At 43.7% G+C, this 18871-nt stretch overlaps 2 protein-coding genes across 5 annotated transcripts in view; both read right to left on the reverse strand.

Moving 5' to 3' along the window:
• Positions 1–675: 675 nt before the first annotated feature.
• LOC309356601 (uncharacterized protein C15orf61 homolog) lies at positions 676–2655 on the reverse strand. Its single transcript, XM_081888139.1, has 2 exons — positions 2023–2655; positions 676–1063 (listed from the first exon to the last, which is right to left on the reverse strand). Exons 1-2 carry the CDS (start codon positions 2399–2401, stop codon positions 936–938), a joined length of 507 nt encoding a protein of 168 aa, XP_081744265.1. The 5' UTR covers positions 2402–2655; the 3' UTR covers positions 676–935.
• Positions 2656–6272: 3617 nt separating this feature from the next.
• IQCH (IQ motif containing H) overlaps positions 6273–18871 on the reverse strand; it is an 84363-nt gene continuing 71764 nt past the window's right edge. For 2 of the 4 annotated variants that reach the window (XM_081888466.1, XM_081888465.1), the window contains 6 exons: positions 14518–14682; positions 9697–9819; positions 9102–9163; positions 8410–8518; positions 7048–7151; positions 6273–6539 (listed from right to left, as the gene is read on the reverse strand). In XM_081888466.1, the coding sequence (XP_081744592.1) occupies position 6539; positions 7048–7151; positions 8410–8518; positions 9102–9163; positions 9697–9819; positions 14518–14682 (564 nt within the window). In that variant the 3' untranslated portion in view covers positions 6273–6538. The other 2 variants (XM_081888467.1, XM_081888468.1) reach the window with 2 other exon arrangements.

An 18871-nucleotide genomic window follows, 5' to 3' on the forward strand; every position in this document is an offset into this window, starting at 1 on the left:
TGTGGAGGAGTGGAGACGCGAACCCGGTTCCCCAGATTACGAGACTACCGCTCTTAACCACTACACCACACTGGCTCTCTAAATAGTGCATATTTAGTTTGGAGAGCTAAAGTTACTTTTTAAAGTTCAATTGACTTCAGTAGGAGAGTTAAGCAGATGCTTAAACCCATCCCTGAAATCAGTTGAAATGAACTGCTCAGTTTGGACCAGATTATATCCAAACTGTCTGTATGCAGCTTCTATTCAGCACCACAGCCTACTTAAGTAATCCAGAATGGTATGCACAAAACTCTACTAAGTGAAAATGAAATAAACATTTTTCTGGTTTTCTGGACTTTTACATAAACGACTTGCTTACCTATATGGGAATGAAACCCCCACCCTTTACATATCAGTTTTATTTTTGTTTTAAAAATCAATGTTACTTCACGGGAGTAGCCAACATTGAGTCCTCCAGATGTTGCAGAACTACAACTCCTATCATCACTGACCATTGGCCTTTCTGGCTGGGGCTGATGGGAAATGTAGTCCAGAAGAATCCAGAGGCACCATGCAGGCTATCCCTGAGGTAGTCACATTTGGATAGTGTTATAAGTGCTGGGCAACAATATCTTTTATGATACTGCACCAAAAGATACATGATCAGTAAATAAGCAAAGACAATTCCCAAAAATGTATATTTTCATTATTATATTTATTATTTGAAAACCAAAAGTTTTTGAAAACAAAAGTAGCTTCAGGTAATTTTCCATGGTTTTTAAAATCTATTCTGCACTTTGCCGGACTCAAAGAAAACTAAAATGGTACTGAAGGAAAAATAGGGACATTTTGAAACTTGAACATATTACACACAAATAGATTGCAAACAACAATCCCCCTCTGTCTGTCTTTTGCTGCAATATACCATGAAAGCGTCAGTCCTTGAAATGAGTAGTTTAGTACATGGCACCTTCATCTTCTTTATTGAGGAAGTATATAGTGACTGGGCCACAATGTGTGTGAACAGTTTCTGTGACACTGACAAGGAACCAGGAGCCAATTCCATATAATAAAGTTGGGATACCTATGTATAAAAGGGGGGGGGGAAGAACAAATAAAAAAGTAAAACCTCATATAACATAGTACTGCAGGACTCTACCCCACCTCCACCAACAAGCTGCAAGAAGCAAACTGCAAGGCTGAATTAAGACATGATTTTGCCACCCTTTAAAGCCAGGCTGGTTCCTTGAAAACAAAACATAAAGCATGTTGAGGTAACCCATTATCTGCACTTAAAGATGTACTGACCACCTTCCTGCTGCCATTCTTTATTTGGCAACCCCCTGCCTTTCACTGCATGTGCTCTTACGAGATACATGCAAAATCCTTAGTGAATATATTTTGTTCTGAAAGTATTGGCTGCATTCCTGAGGACCAGGAATAAGTAGTCCTGTTTTCTGCACATGTTCAATATGATCATATCCCAGTGTTCTCCACTGATGTGGCCAACACTGCTATGCATTTAGAGAAATTCTAGGATCAGGGTAGGGAGCTTTAGGCCTGGGAGGGTCAAGTGATGCCTCTCTATTTTGTTCTCTATCCTGCTCTCAGGACTCTCTGCATCTCATGCCCTCTATCTACAGACCACACTCCTTTCTGACCCTGTTCCAAACCCTCTTTGAGCATCTCTGTCTAGCTGGAACATGTCCTTGAACTGTGACAATAACTCTTGCTTACTTGAATGGATAGAAAAGTGTGTGTACACAGAAACCTGGATTTTGTATGGCTGGGTTGTAGTGTACTGCACAAAGCTGAGAGTCACATCAGTTGCCCTATGCGCTTTTAATCCTGGCCCTGTCACTTTTGTCCCTGGCCCTGTGGGACTGAGTTCCATAGGTGCTGTGTAAAATACTTTTTTGTATGGTTTAAGTCATCTCCCTGTTACATCAGGTGTTAACTCTATTCAAGGTCTTATTGCACCTCAAGCCCTTGCTGTGTGCGCCACCTCTATACAGGCACAGCCCGTTCGAAGACGACACTCACCAAAGTTTATTAGTTTGAGAGCTGTGAAGAAGTAGTTCTGCATCGCCAGGTCCTGGTGGGGTGCTCGGGAACAGTGGTACTTGATGAAGGGGAAGCAGCCGGTCCGCAGGATGTGGTAGTTTGTCCCTTTCACCTCCCAGTTGAAGTTGGAGAGCCCAAACTGGTCATTGTGCACCGCGCTGTACTTGACGCAGTAGGAGGTCCAGTGGGGCAGCCCCCTCTGCAGCAGGTGCTGGCTCAACACTTCGGAGGCTTTGGGCTTAGCAGGGCGCCCCCTGCGCAAGAGGGCCAGCCGGAGGAACCCCTCATGCACCTGCTTCAGGAGGGCAAGGCTACTTGAGGAGGGCTGGAAGGCACCCCAGCCCACCTGCCTCCCCATGGCTTGCTCTCCGACCCCACAATATCCTGGGGGAGGGTGGATTTCTGTGTCTCCTATAAAATATGGTCTCCTCCAATGATTTTTTTTTTGGGGGGGGGAGACAGCCAATTTTTTTCCTTCAGACTCCCCACCTCAAATTACGGTACTTGCTGACACCTTTCCCAGGTAGCTTCAATTCTTGATATGCCCCTCCCTCCTCAATTGTTCACCCCCCCCAGGTTGCTGAGGGAGACTTTTCTTCAGGATCTGCTGCCCCTCCCCTAAAACAACTCCCCCCCCCTTTGCAGCCCCTCCCCCTCTCGTTATTTGCCCCCGAGCAAGGGGGCGAGGTTCCTGCTTCCCTTACTAACCTTCCCTAACCTGGAAAGACACGAAGCAACGCCACTCCTTCCCCCCATCCCGGGAAACAACAGCGGCCCCTTCTCCCCCCCCCCCTTCCTGGGGCTCCCCTGCACGCTCTGCGCCTGCGCCTGCGCCGGTAGCTTCCCGACAGCCGCTCTGCGCCTGCGCCAGAACCGGCCTACTGAATTTGTCAGACTCCTTGCGCGCTCCTGACTGGGCGACGCGCGAGGCCGAGAAGCGGGCGCGCGCCCAGCTGTCTGCGAGGATCTTTTCTGCTGAGAGAGGCCGAGCTCGCGCGCCCCTCATGTCAAGATAACACCAATAACCAAAAACAACAACATGGTCCTCAGGTTAAAGCACCCTTTTCTAACACAACTAGTACACACGACTTAAATAAAAAGTGTTCTTTCCACCGGAGTGTTTGGAGTAGAAAGCTGCTGCAATTCCAACAAACAAACAAATGAACTCTGTGGTGATTTATCTGAGGGAAACTCGTGGCTCTGAACCATTAAGCATCGTCTGTGATGTGAGGAGAATAATTGCGCAGAAGAGCGAGCGAAGAAATGGGAGCCACCTCTCTTCCCCCTCCCGCCCCCACCCACCCCTCATCCTTCAAATTTGGATAATTATAAACAATATTTCAAACTCAGCAATCTTAGACCAGTGAGCTGTAGAGCAAGATTGTGCTAATTAATCAATTACTACGCAACCACGTACCCTGTTTATGTACTAGAATGCACTTACAAGCCACTAATTATTAATCATCGTCAGTAACACATTTTGACTCAACTTTACCTTTGGATAATTAATAGAGCAGGGAGAGCTTTAATATATTTCTTGATTAGCAGAAACAATGGGGGTGGGGGTTGTAGGCAAGACAATAGACCTGGATACTGGTGCTAGGGGTTTTGGGGGGGCATGTGTATGTCTCTAGAGCAGCCCTTTGGGTGCCATTGCATTTCATGGGAAGCCAGGATCTTGTATCCCCAGGACCTTGCCTGGAATGAAATTACAATAGAAGAGAAAATAAGTGTGTGTATGTGACACTAAAAACTTGGATGTACTAATAGTTTTGAAGCTACTGTTTTGGAGTACAGTGGTACCTTGGGTTAAGAACTTAATTTGTTCTGGAGGTCTGTTCTTAATCTGAAACTGTTCTTAACCTGAGATACCACTTTAGCTAATGTGGCCTCCTGCTGCCACCGCCACACGATTTCTGTTCTCATCCTGAAGCAAAGTTCTTAATCCAAGGTGCTATTTCTGGGTTAACGGAGTCTGTAACCTGAAGCATCTGTAACCCAATGTACCACTGTATAGCTGCACAATGGGACTTTGAAAAATCACCTGTTTGGGTGGGGGTGATGCTCTTGTCTCTCAAGTCATTATCCAAAAAAGGTGACAGCAGGACTAGGCCAGGGGCTGCTGCAACTAAAAGAGACTACCTCTTGTTTCACCCTTCCCCTCCTGGCCCTTTTTTCTGACTAGCTGGTCCTTTTCAGCATTTTGTATCTTTTAAGAACTCATGCTCAAGTTTGCTTTTTTACACCTATGACAAATTCATGGAGAAGAGGATCAGGTTATCAATGGATAAAGGACATGTTGGTTTTATAGTATCTCCAGGCTGCCTCTGGATGAATGTTCCTGCATTCCTGAAGTAGGCCTGAGAATATTTTTGTAGCATTTGTTTATTTCAATATTTTAAATTGTAAACCAAAGTGGTATATAAATGAAATAAATGCATAAATGCACTGTTTGAAGGCTTCTCATTGAAGTATCTGTCTTGCCACTGCGAAGAGTGGACTACATGGGTCCCATTTGATGTGAGCCAACTGCAAGTAAGGTTATTCTGATGCTCCCATTCAGTCTGTTTTTGCCTGTTGTGTTTAGATTGTAAGCCTCTGGGTATGGGACTGACCTATTTTTAATCTGTGTACGGCACTTAGTGAATTTTATGTGTTTTATGAATGAAAGTGATACAAATAACATCACCAGGACTCAGCTCCAAAACCTCCCCCCAACCCCCAATGCCAGGGGAGCCGACTTATAAAAAATATTGGGGGGGCCCATACCGACTTATAAAAAATATTGGGGGGCCCAAGACCTCCAAACCGCTGCTGCTGGGGGAATGAAAGGAGCGAGCCCCGGGCTGCCCCGACCTTAAGTGAACCTGTGAGGGCCCGCCCTTTGCGGCAGCCAATTGGCTGCCGCCGTGGGCGGTGAATATTAATGATGTATCATTTTTGTGCTTCATGCTGTGGCCACAGACATGTGATCTGATGTTGAATTTGGGGTGACCCAATGCAAAGATCCTGAGGATCCCTGTGGATCCATGTTTTGTAACCACGTTTTTGCACCATTGCAGCCCCAGGCAACAGTGGGTGTGTGATTTTTGGGGGGCAGGCTGTAGCCATGGACATGCTATGTGATCTGATGGTGAATTTGGGGTGACCCAATGCAAAGATCCTGAGGATCCCTGTGGATCCATGTTTTGTAACCACGTTTTTGCACCATTGCAGCCCCAGGCAACAGTGGGTGTGTGATTTTGGGGGGGGCAGGCTGTAGCCATGGACATGCTATGTGCTCTGATGGTGAATTTGGGGTGACCCAATGCAAAGATCCTGAGGATCCCTGTGGATCCATGTTTTGTAACCACGTTTTTGCACCATTTCAGCCCCAGGCAACAGTGGGTGTGTGATTTTTGGGGGGCAGGCTGTAGCCATGGACATGCTATGTGATCTGTTGGTGAATTTGGGGTGACCCAATGCAAAGATCCTGAGGATCCATGTGGATCCATGCTTTTAAACCACATTTTAAGTGGGGAGGGAAGGAAAAACACAGAACGGACAAGGAGCACGAGAGGGGTGTGCAGAGAAGCAGCTGGCTAAGAATGCAGGGGAGGGGTATAACGGCAGGGAGGAAAGGAAGGCAAAAGTTTTCCCTCACCTACCCACCCAAGCCAGCCAGCTCGCACGCTCTCTCTCTCTCTCTCTCTCTCTCTCTCTCTCTCTCTCTCTCTCTCTCTCTCTCTCCCTCCCTCCCTCCTGCCTGCTTGCCTGGAGGGGAGGGGCTTTCCCTGCTCTTTGTTCCGTTTGAGCAAACACAGCAAGGAAACAGAGGAGGGTGGGCAGTAAGACCCTGAGGCAGAATGCAGGAAAGCAGCCGCTTCCTCTTTTTGAGGGAAAAATACGGTAATCATTTTCTTAAATTATTGGGGGGGCAGAGCCCCCCCAAACGAATTTTTGAGGGGGCTCGGGCCCCCTCAGGCCCCATGGAGTCGGCGCCTATGCCCAATGCCAGAGCTGAAACCCAGAAGGACTTGTGAAGTGGAATATGAGCACACTTATATGGGATCTGGTAGAGGAGGAGTGCCCCATCTATGGACTCTGCTGCCATACAAATGTACTCTAGTTATTCAGGAAAAGGAATGACCAAGAAATCATGTATTCTGTTAGGAAAGCTTTCACATGGAAAAAGCTTGGGAAATTATAGGATCCCCCTCCCCCACCCAAGGAAGCAAAAATGCCAAAAATATTTTTAAAAATAAATACACTTAATTTTATTGGAAGTATAAATCAATACTCCTCTAAGCCATATACAGGTCATAGCATCTGATACAAAATTTTCAGTGAAAACAAATTCTGTGAGTCAGGATTCACTGTTGACACTGGTCTAAGTTCTGCTACATGTATTTTTCAACAATCCAAAACACAGTTGTAGGTGGAGTGTTTATTGCAGTGTGGGGTACTTTAGAACTGGAAACCAGGTGGATAATTTAAAGATGTTCAGTGAGATTAACCTATAAGAAGAAATAAATTATAACTAAAAAACAATTTAAGGGTTAAAAAAAACTTTTTCCTGCATTCAGTGCCATCCTACCCTAAAGATAAGCACAGGGAGAGACTTATTGTATACTAACATTTTACTATTTGTTTCTAAAATGGTTGAATTGTGAGAGACTGTTTTGTTAAATTTGAGAGCAAATATAGTGTAGAATTAAACCAAATGTGTCTCCTTCCACAGGTTGTATTTAGGATGTCACCCCCCATGACATATTTCATAAAACATAATTTTAAAAAACCAGACACAACCCAAATGTGAGAAATTAAGCTTTGACTGTTGTGGCCCAGGAGGAGGAGGAGGAGGATAGGGTTGCCATGAGCCAAGCAACATGGTTGGGAGGTCACACTCTGGCAGAGCTTATGGGCATAAAATGACTGAAAAGGACTATTTGAAAATGAATAACTTATTTTCCCCAGAGACATGAGAATAAGGATGAAGAAAGATTACTTTTAATGTCTACTAACTATTTTGTGGACGCTTGTGCTTTCAAGTCCTCCTCTTCCTCTTCAAATTTTAACTTGTTTTGCTCTGTAACTCCCAGAATTTTTTCAATCTCTTGGACAGCTCTCTATAACAAAATCAAACACTTCAAGTGGTAGAACAGTTGTTTATGCTCCCTGCTCACCATTGCACCAGTAGTATCAAGAACTCACAGAAAGAGTCACTCTTCAGGACTGGCCCAACCAATTGGCAGATCTGGCAGGCTCCTTGGTCTGAGTAGTAACTAAAGTTAACACCGAGCTGAAGCAACAGGGTCAATCTCATTCAGGCTAAGGCTGAAGTAGTCAGGACTTGCAGGAAACTATTAGAGCTCAAATACAGTTGTTTCACCAGGAGCAATGTGGGAAACCTTTGGACCTCTCAATATTGTTGGACTCCCAACTCCCATTAGCCCCAGCTGGAATGGTCCAGAAATATCTGGAGGGTTCAAAGTTCCCCATCACGGGGCTCTAGCACGAAATACTAGTAAGCCTCCTTAACTCCTTTGAAGTCCTGTGCGTTTTTTAAAAGCCCAACTAATGTACCTTCTGACACTGCTGTGGAGTTTCGACCTAGATCATTTTGTGGCATGTCTCCTGATAGTTGATAACAGTTGATAACTGAGTAGGCCTTTAGCTTAAGGCTACCAATGAGCCCCCTTCCTAACCACTGGTGTCCACCATCACTTGCTCCCCTGGCACCATTGTACTTGCTAGTCACTCAATCCCTCCCACTAGATGAACTTATCTAGTAGCACTGCATTCTAGGAAATATAACAGTGGCAGCCACTCTATTCTGATTGGAGCTAAGTAGCTAAATGGCTCCTATTCCAGAGACCCAGGAAAACGTAAGTGTCAGCCCTTGTGGTAGGTCCTGCTGGGATGCACTAAAACAGAAGTCCCTTCTTTGGCCTGGGCATCAGAAACTAATCAAGCTTACTTATTTGTCATTTCTTAACGTATGTGTTTTAATATATCTTGACGGTTTCATTTTGTAAATCAATAAGAGTATGCTTTAGGAAGGACTGCATGAATACTTTTCTGTGCCACCAATTAGGAACTCCAAGAAAGGATAAATATAAGATGAAAACCTAATTGCTCTTGAAGAATCCTTTCAAGTATACCAGTGGCTCTCAGCTCAAGCAAGTCTATGTTACCACATCTAAAAAAATAAATTTAACTAGCAGATTGACTGGGAATCCTACAATATTGACCTGTACACAGTAAAACATGTACTGCTATGGAAAGAACCCAGGATGGCTTAACAGTTGTTTATAATACAGCATGAGGTGTTTTCTGTCCTCTAACAGAAATTTAACTGGGATCGTTAGTTAATTAACACCTCACCTTAAAATTGGTCTCGGCATGCATATTAGGTGCTGATAATTCTTGATAGATGATGAAGAGTTGCTGAGCAAAGGTCATGAGGACCCCCTGGAGATGTTCTCCAATTGTTCTGTTAATGATATCCAAACAAATGACTTTGCCAATGATTCCATTCGCAGGCTTAAGAACAATCGCCCTCTCATTTGGGCCTGTCAGCCCAAGGAATTTAATGAATATTTTCAATCTCGTAAGGTGGCAATCTTCAGGGAGATATGAAAGATGAGGCTCCATTTTAACTTGTCAGTAGAAAGGATTTGTGTAATAAATAATTTTTATTAATCAAGTAGCAGAGGAGAGCAAGAGGTTAAGTCATTCCAAGCCTTTTCACTTTGGGCATCAAATATGTGGCTACACACCACCATTGGTATGAAAATATCACTGTATTACTAATATTAGAGCATGATGCTGTAAACAAGTATTCAGTGAGATTTGGGCAGAAGTGGACATGCTGCTTGTTCGTGCTCATCCTCTATGTACATCTATGGAATTCCTTGCACCATTTGGGGGCCTTACCCAGGGCTAGGTACATCTGTGAATGAGTTACTTTCTCAGGAGCATGTACGGAAGACTAACCCTTAGCCCACAGGAGGGAGTAGAGGTGTTCAACTAGAGGATTTTCAAAATGCTTCCAGGAGTCACTCTTGAAAACTTACATAATTCCAAATTTGAGCCTTTTATGGTCTTCAAACAGAGTAAAAACGGTTCCTTCTTTTTGCTGTTGGAGTCAAGGGAAAGGTGTTAGCATTGCATAATGTAAACAACAACAACTCCTCTTAAAAAAGTAAGATGCTAAACTGTATTACGGTGTGAATAATCAGAATTAGAGAGAGGTGGTCACTTTAAAACCAGGCCTGAGAGTTTTTTGCTTCCTGGCTGACATGTAAAGTTGTCTGGAAATCTTGCTAGCTGATCTATAAGCCGCACCCCCTTAAAGCCCACATGAGTAGAATCTGACAACAGTTGCAACAAGCCAGCAAGACAGGTTTTGATTCAGAAGCTTGAATTTGAAAACAGGTTTTCAGGTTTTGAGATTGGGTTAGTGATAGATGATAATCTGTGTTAGAATCTCAGAGTTCACAGAAAGATTCTCATGGATTATGGGGATATGTGAGAGAATCACAGAGGCCAAAAATTTGGAGATACTAACTTTTCTGTAGTCAGTCTATAATGGATTTGTGTGCTGTTCCTCCTTCCAAGCTACTTTCCTCCCTCTATTTCATTTAAATGCAAAGCACATGATCTTCCTACCTGGACATCATATCCAACCCCATGAGCCTTGCACATATGAAGGAAAACATTATAGTAGATGAGGGAAAAGTTGGCATGTCTGATCGAATTGCTCATGGCAACATAGCGGCTGACCATAGCAGGCTGGCAAAAAAAGCAGAAGGGAAAAAAGTTGACTGTGATGAAGCACTAATACAGCCTTCCCAGACTTGATGCCTTCCAGATGTTTTGAACTGCATCTGCCATCAGTCCCAGCCACCATGAATGGCTATGCTGGCTGGGGCTGATGCAAAGTGTGGCCCAAAACATCCGGAGGGCACCAGGTTGGGGAAGGCCAGACAAACATATTCTTGCTTCAATACAGAGCCCTTTTACAAACAAGCTAAATCTGGAGTTTATTATAAATCCTGCAAAAACAATTTACTTCGTAAAAGGCATAAGTTGCAATATTTGAGGCTAACTTTATAGTCACGGGGGCCAGTGGCGTACCGTGGGGGGTGCAGGGGGCCCCGGCCGCACCGGGTGCAACATCTGGGGGTTAGGGTTAGGGGGCGCAAATCCATGCGTTAGGGGGCACAAATTACTTGCCTTGCCCCGGGTGCTGACAACCCACGCTACGCCACTGACAGGAGCAATGATAAGCAATGTTTGGTAACACAATTTATTATTATTATTATTATTATTATTATTATTATTATTATTATTATTATTAAATTCTATGGACACAGCCCTCCCAAGGTGGCTCAGTAAAGATAAATAGCTTCATATACATAACAAGTGAAAACTGAAAATGGTGGCAGCTAGGGCCTCTGTAGACAACAAGGTGGACATCAAGGGGTGGACCCCAAGTAGTGATTGCCTATGGGCATGGGCATGGGCTGGGAGTGGGGTGCAGCTCTACAGTTACAATATCTGGTCCTCAGTGAGAAAAATGGAGGAATTAGGGTCCATTAAGCAGTTTTAAAACTGCAATAACTGAGTGTGTTTACACAGCTTAAAAGAGAAAGTAAAAGAGAAAGCATACAGCCATCGGAGTGACATAGATAAATTTAAAAATGTGTTACAATAGTACAGTAGTACCTCAGTTTACAAACTTAATCAGTTCCAGAAATCCGTTCTTAAACTGAAACCATTCTTAAACCAAGGTACGCTTTCCCTAATGGGGCCTCCCACCGCCAGTGCCCTTCCACCATTCGGATTCCATTCTTAGACCAAGGTAAAGTTTGCAAACTGGGACACTACTTCCGGTTTTGCAGAGTTCTTAAACCGAATAGTTCGTAAACCAAGGTACCACTGCATCAGAAAACACCAAACCCACAGGATAAATATAATCAGTTGAATAGTCTTTACTTTATTGAAGCAAATTAATTATTCTGAGAAATGTCTATGCAGTCTGGAAATTCATGAGAGATCCAATCTGGGGTGCCAACTTGAATAAAATATGGGGGATAAGTCCCACCCTGCATAATCGATCACAAAATGTGGTGCACACACATCATTTGAATGGCAATGCCATCAACTTGGAGGGCAGGGCTGGGGAGGCTCCCTCAGATATTTCATTGGGTGGTAGCAAAGGGACCTTGGCCCCTAGGAGTTGGATCCTATGGATCCAATTCTGCAAATTTTGAAAACCAAATTTCTTTAAATTTCTAGAGAGGTCACCAGTAGATGTGCTGTATTATATGCCATGCTAGCTAGGGATGTTAGGAGTTGTAGTTCAAAACATGTGGAGGGCACTAGGCTGACAAAGGTTGCCATATTGGCTCTCATGCAATTATAACATATGAGCGTTCTCTGTGATTTTACTTTTGACTTGCTGGGGCTTCTCCTGATGTAATGTTTGGCATTTTTTAAAGTGAGGCCCTTGGGTGAACGTGACACATTACAGAAATTGTTTTTCATTTAAGTTTTCTGGGATATACCTTTAAAAGCATGATCTTAAGAGCTTAGGAACTCTTTAAATAGTTGTTTCCTTAACAGTGCGGCACTGGTTGGAACTGAAAGCAAAATGCTCAGATCGATATGGAATTTTTGCCCAAGATGTGTTTTCTCACCTTCTTTTATTTCTTAGCAAAGTGCTATTGATTGGGCAGTTTCAATAAAGAGGTAAATAATAACGTGCAAGCAAAACTGTGTTCCCTTTCTAGAAGAAAGTGGCAGAAGGACAAAGGTGTTTTGACCACTGCGTGTGATATTTGCCAAGTCATTTCAGAGCCAATTCACCAAAGTGTTTTAATTTCAGTGGGGTGCATGCAGAACAACACAAGAACAATGGAGGAAGCTTAGTAGAATTTGCATGCATCTTATTTCTTCTTCATGGGCTTCCTTGATGTTCTGCACAAACTTACTTGAGTTGCATTAGAATGTTAATGATCAAAACTAAAAGACATCAGACACCCAAGATGCTTTTTAGTCTAATCCTCAGACCTAAGGCATGAAAACTGTGGCGGTGGCAGGCCAGCCTCATCCCTTCTCCAATCTGCCGCTCTGGGAGCTATGATCTGTTGCATGTCATTGCTATTCCCAGTGGCACTCAGTTCCCCAGTTTTGCCCGCCATGGTTCCCAAAGCGACATTGCAGGCAGACTTGTGCTCACATGCACAATATTACAAGAATGCTGGCAGCCGCTGGGAGCAGCAGGGGCCACAATTTGGCTGGGGTCCTAGCCTGAAGCGCATTTAGCACAAGGGGTAACCCAGCCTTGGCTGAGAATACTTGGAGAACTGAGAGTATTCATTGTCCAATCAGGTACCCAAAGCTCTCAGAAATTTCTTTTGGCAACAGAAGGCCACAAATAAAATAAATGAATGCTTGATAAAATAATCCAAGTAGCAGTTTAACAAGCGTAAACTTGAATGTGGCGGCAATAACACAGAACTATTGTTTAAGCGCAGGCATCAGTTTGATGAGGTGCTTATTTCAGCTACAAAGCAGGCAAACACATGCATAATGAACTGCCGGATGAATTATTAATGTCTTGCTTATTTAGCCTCATCTGTCTCGAAGATAATGTATCCTAAGTATAATGAGTGATTGGTTTTGTACATAATTACAGTAGCAGCAGTATCTAGGAAATTTGCTCTTGCAAAGGAGAATTCTAAAAATAAAAATCATCACTCGCACTCGGTCACCGCTCCATTTTATCAAAATCAAAGCGAGCAGCCTGGTGAATGTGTAATAAATTCGCGGGGACGGAAGCATTATTAACATCATAATTTCACATAAAGTGTTTTTACTTAATCATTCATTACAGATCATGCGCTGTAAAAAGATTTGTCTCCTGTTTATTTCTCTCGGTTCTTTAAAAGATATCTCTGACACACTAGTCCTCTTTTTGTTGCCGCTGACTGCTAGGTAAGCAAGATTTGAAGGAATAAAAAAGGGGGGATTATAGGCTGGGAGTGACAAATTTATGTTAATCCTGACAGAATTTTAATTAAAAAGTTGCTACTTGATTACTTTTCATTTCTAAAACATGTACTACTGGGACTAATCATATGTAATTTACTCCTCTCCAACTCAAAGTAGTGGTGTGACAAGAACAATAGATCAGAAGCTCATTAACCTCTAAATTACAAAGCTCTGACACTTTTTGGATGACATAAAATCTCTATCTGTAGATGGATAAGAAGAGGTTTCTGGTCCATTCTGACCAAGCATAAAAATGGGAGGGTTCCACTCCTAAGGCAGGTTTTAAAAACACAAATCTGAGTTAACTTTTCTGCAAATAGAGCAGGTTCCCACTTCTACTACTGGAGTTAAACACTGGTTCAAAAAATGCAAATATGTTCCCTTTGTGGCGAGAAGAAGATCAATGGCAGGAGTAGGTAAGAAGGTGGATTAAGAAGACCTAGCTACTTTAAATGGCCTAAAGTCTTCTGGGCAAGGAGAATGACACCCCAGAATGCTGAAGGAACCTGTAGGTGTTATTCCAGAACCACTGTCTGCAATCTCTGAAAATTCTTCAAGAACAGGTGAGGTGCCGGAAGGCTGGAGATGGGCAAATATTGTTCATATCTTCCAAGAGGGAGGAAAGGCCCATCTGGGTAAGTAGAGTTCTAGCAGCCTGACACAGATACTGGGGGAAATCTCAAACAGATTAATAAGTAGTCTCCTTTGAGCATAGAAAATAATGCACTGATTACCAATGGCCAACATGGGTTTCTCAAGAATAAGTCATGCCAGACCAATCTTATTTCATTTTTTGGTAGTTACTAGTTTGGTAGATCATAGAAATGGCATGGGCATAGTATATTTTGCTTTCAGTGGAGCATAGGACAAGACCTCCCATTTTTTACTTGTTAACCAGATGGTAAAATATGAGCTGGATAACATTGTTAGGTGAATCTACAACTGCTTGAGCAACTGTACCCAGTGAGTGCTCATTAATGGGTCTGTGTCTACCTGGAGAGAGGTCTTTAGTGGAGAGCCAAAGTGTTCTATCCTATGCCCAGTGTCCTTCAATATTTTAATAAGATGCTTTTGTGAGGATACAGAAGGGTATGCTTATTAAATCTGCAGATGATGGGAAAAACTGGGGGGGGGGGGTAGCTAACACCATACAAGACAGAATTAAGATCTGGAATGATTCCTGCATTATGGGGGGATGGACTAGATGATGCTTGGGGTCCCTTCCAACTCTAAGATTTTATGATTCTATGATTCCACAGGCTCGAACCGTGAGACAAACAAATAAACCAACATAGTAGCATTGATCTGTCTTACTGAATGTCACAGGGTGGCCCAGGACACCAGTGCAATGGAGCAGAGGGGAAGCCAATTCCGTTCTGGCTCCCAAGCAATTATTTGCCAACACAGTGGCTAGTAGGAGGTTACACTGACCTGGGGTGGTTCCTTAGGGGGGCGGCGGCTTTTTGGTTTACTTGGAATGACCTGGCATTCAAAGCGGCTTAACTTGCAATCCAGTGTTCCGTTTGTAACATACAGCAAGACCTGTGTCAAAGCCAGATGATCGCTATAGTGCAGATCCAGGTCTACTGCCCATACCTAATGACAGCAGAAAAAGAAAAGGAAAACTTTTGTGGCAGCACTCATGTAAAGGAATGGACATTTGCTTTCTGACAGTTAACTGCACAATCCACCTCCTGTTCTAGGCTGAGAAACAGACATCACTACTTCAAAGTTAAAATAATCTTTATGGTAGAGCAGCAGCTGCAAGTAACTCAATAAGATGGACTAATTGTTCTGAATTTTTTTAAACTGTTTGTAAATATGTGTCATATTAGTTCCCTCCCATCGGCCCATAACCCAACCACCCCCAAGCTGGTGCCCTCCAGATGTTTTAGACTGCCCCTCTCATTGCCATACTGGCTGGGGCTGATGGAAGTTGGAGTCCAAAAGATCAGGAAGTCAGAAGGTCACGGATGGTTGCCCTAACTAACAGAGCAATCCAATCCCCTGATTTGCCATGCTGGAGTGGGTCTAGATTAAGTGGAGGTGTCCCTCTGTCCAGCACACATGTGGTTCTAGGCAGTTTCCCATCCAGGCACTGAGCAGATCCAGATCTGCTTAGCTTCAGGAAGGTGTGCCTCATGTGCCTATGGACCACAGCCCAGGAGAAATGTACTCAAAGATAGAGAAACAGAGTGTCACTGCTGTTTATGCATGCAAAGCTAAGCATTTGCTTGTGAGCACATTTGTGATCAATTCCACCAGCAAGAGTCTTTCAGCATTAACTGTGATGTGCTAATGCATCAGTCAGCAACAGCAAAGCATCTACAATCCTGCTAGGTAGACTATAAAACTATATATTTACAGTTGCATTTTAGGAGCTCTGAAGCTAACTTGCCCCAGAGACAGCTTTGGGATGCAAACCATATCTCAGTTCTACAATCGGACAGAACTATGCAACTGAGAAAAAAATTAAAGAAAGTTATTATCTGATTTCAGTTATACATTAGGGAGCAAGAATTTAAGAAACTGGGCAAGACAGATAAGACTACGCAACTGAGACAAATTATTCTGGGGGGGGGGGGAACCAAAGTATTTTTTATTTATTTACTTATTTATATATAGCACCATCTATGTACACAGCACTTTATAAAGAACAGGTTTGACAGATCCCTATCTCAGGGGGCTTACAATATAAAACAGACACAGAAGAAAAACAAATGGGAGGTAATGGAAGCAGGGAAGAATATGTGTTGATTTCAAGTGCCTGTTCTTTGACTTAGTTACATGATGATATTGTTACTAGGAGGGTGCTCCAAAGATTTCTAGGAAAGGTAAGCATTGAGGAGAGAGAGGGAGGGAGGGAGGGAGGGGGCAATTCCAGGCATCAGTAGCAGCAAGGAGGAAGGGATGGAGTCATTTCAGAGAGCAGAATGGGGACATTTGGATAGCTTTGGGTGGTGCAGCTGGTTAAGTAAAGGTCATGGGAAGAAGGGATGTGACTAGATGTAAGAACAGAGATTTTGGTAGATGGGGTGCAGGAAGAAGCTGATGGAGGGTTTTGAAGGTAAGCCATGAAGCTTATGCAGGATCTGGGACTGGGCAGGAAGTAGTGAAGGAGTTTAAGGAGAAGAGCCATAGGATCATAGGAAGCTGCTTTAGACTGAGTCAGACCACTGGTCCATCTTACTCATTATTGTCTACACTGACTGACAATGGCTCTCCAGGGCCTCAGGCAGAGAACATTATCAACCCTGCCAGTAGGTACCAGGGATTGAACCTGGGACCTACTGCATGCAAAGCAGAAGCTCTGCCCACTGAGCTAAAGTCCTTTCTCATGTGACATATTCAGAGCAACAAACGAGGCAAATAAAGCTTGCAGCGGAGTGCTGGGTACAGGTGAGTGAGACCACAGCAGGTGAGGCAATAGGAGACCCTAGAGAGTAGAAAGTTTGCAGCCATGAAGATGAGAGCTACAGAAGGTACGGAGCAGATATTTTGCTGAGGATACGAACGGCAAAGGGCTGTAATTTGTCACATTGTAAAGAGAGAAGTGGCATGATTTGGGAACAGATTGCATTTGTGGGTCCAAGGAAAGATAACAGAAAGCCAAGGCTTTATCCTGATCAACAGGGTGGATGGTGATGCTAATGGATAAGGAGCGGGAACAAGGAGAAATGGGAGAAAATGGGATAAATTTTGTATGGACACCTGGAGCTTGAGACAATGCTGACACACCCAAGCAGACATATCAGAAAGGTAACTGGAGATGGAGGATTGGATGGATGGCAAATGATATGGATGGAGAGGTAGCGCTAGGAGCTTATAGGTGGCATTGAAAACCATGAGAAGTGATGAGGCTACCCAGGGTGGTAATGTATACAGAAAGAAGAGTAGAGAGCCAAATGCAGAGCATGCCAGGCATCAATGTGGGAGGGGCCACAGAGCAGCCACGTGGGCAAAGATGTCACATTGGACACCCAAGCTAGAAGAGACACTCAAAATGCATCTTCCAACTGGGCCCATGATCCAAAGGTTCTTCAGAGAGTTCTAAAGTAGGCTAAACACTGGCTGTAGTTTGCCTATCATTACGTCATGGAACGTCCATCAGTATTCCAACTGTTCAGAGTGAAATTGTCAGCGACAGAATGTTAGCAAGCAGTCTAGCTTCTTTAAGGAAATATCTATCTGTGTTTTGGGCCAGGCGGGTTATATTGGGCAAGGAAACAGGGGGAACAGTAGTGTGGGGCAGTAAGGGCAAAGGAGCGACCGGTACTTTGACTTAACTGTCCAACTGGCTGGAAAGTTCTGCTTCTGACAAAGTAATCTTCTGGAATTTCTATTCTTCCCCCCCCCTCCAAAAAACCCCACCACAATTCAAATTACACTTATATGGGCAAAGAATGAGTACCTATATGGGGGGGTATATGGTAGAGGAATAATACTAGGGGTGGCCTGCAAAGGGAACTGAAGAAAGGGCAGCCCCCCACACCTGCCTTTCCCTAACTCCTATTAGTGCAGGTGGCCCTGGCAACATATGTGGCCCCAGAGTTCTTCCCTGTGAGCCATCTACACACCAGTCTGATCTGTGAACATCAGTCCTTCGGAACAAATCTCACACACAATGACTTGAATAAGCCACTGAATGGTAAATGGCATCATTATAAGGCTATTAAGAGGTCAGGCAGTCAAGGCCTCTTGCTAAACTGGAGCTAATTTCTGAATCATATTCACAAAATAATGCCCTTTTTATAACAGCAAATAAATCACATCAGTAACAGTTGTTAATAACAAACTGCCAAGTATCTGTTGCGCGGTTAAATATCCTATTTGTCAACTTAAATATTTCCCACTGCATGGAGGAAAATGCAAATTGGATGCTGATGGCCAGTATTCTTTGGTACATTTCAGTAGGAAGATTTGCCAGTTATAATTCTTTACTTCCACCCTTGCCCACACCTTCAGATTTGCTCTGTGGAGAAATGAAGGGCCTTCTCTAGTCCTGGCTTAGCATGCTGCAGAAGCTTAGATGAGCTACCTGGGTCTATTTATTTGATTGGAACCCCCCTTTAAGTTAAGCCATAAATCAGACCCTCGTTTTTAAACAGTATGTTTGGGGATAAGCGCCCACCTTGTGAATCTGCTACCTTTCTTCAAAGCTTGCCACTGTTTTCTAGACCCCTTCCCTCTTGATATGCTCCTTAGTTTTCTAGTCCAGTTCTAGGGCTACAAGTGATGAAGCCTGAAATATTGCCTGTGGACTGTGGCTTCCCATAGCCCAGTTTGGATTCTAGAACTCACAAATGGAAACGGTGAAGAAAGGAAGTATTTTTGTTTCGTTTTGTCCCTTGCACTTTGGAAGCCAGAAATGCGGGGTGTCCTACTCTCCCCCACGAGCAGAATGATTCATGATGAAGCATCTCTAATTTCCACTTAGTGCCATGGGGGAACTGCTCTTATCCAACACTCCCTGCGTCCTGCACAACCATTGCAAATGTGATGCCTAGTTCACAGCCCACTTTGTTCAAATGTGTGGACAATCTCAGAAGCCAGTGGGAAGCTGAGCAGGGCTCCCATCCACATTCCTTGCTTCTTTCCCCGCAATCATTCCAGCTTTAAGGAATTCTTTGCCACCAGACTGATATGATGGCGGTACTAAAGCCCATTTGGAGGAGATTTCCAAGATGGTTTGTTCCCCCAAACGTGTTCCTCTTAATGATATAGAGGGAAGAGCAGGGTCTAGGATCTTATTGCCTTCTTATTAGTTGCAACATGGAAATTGCAC

This window comes from Podarcis melisellensis (assembly GCF_964234715.1).
Source record: "Podarcis melisellensis genome assembly, chromosome: 14".
Lineage (NCBI taxonomy): Eukaryota > Metazoa > Chordata > Lepidosauria > Squamata > Lacertidae > Podarcis > Podarcis melisellensis.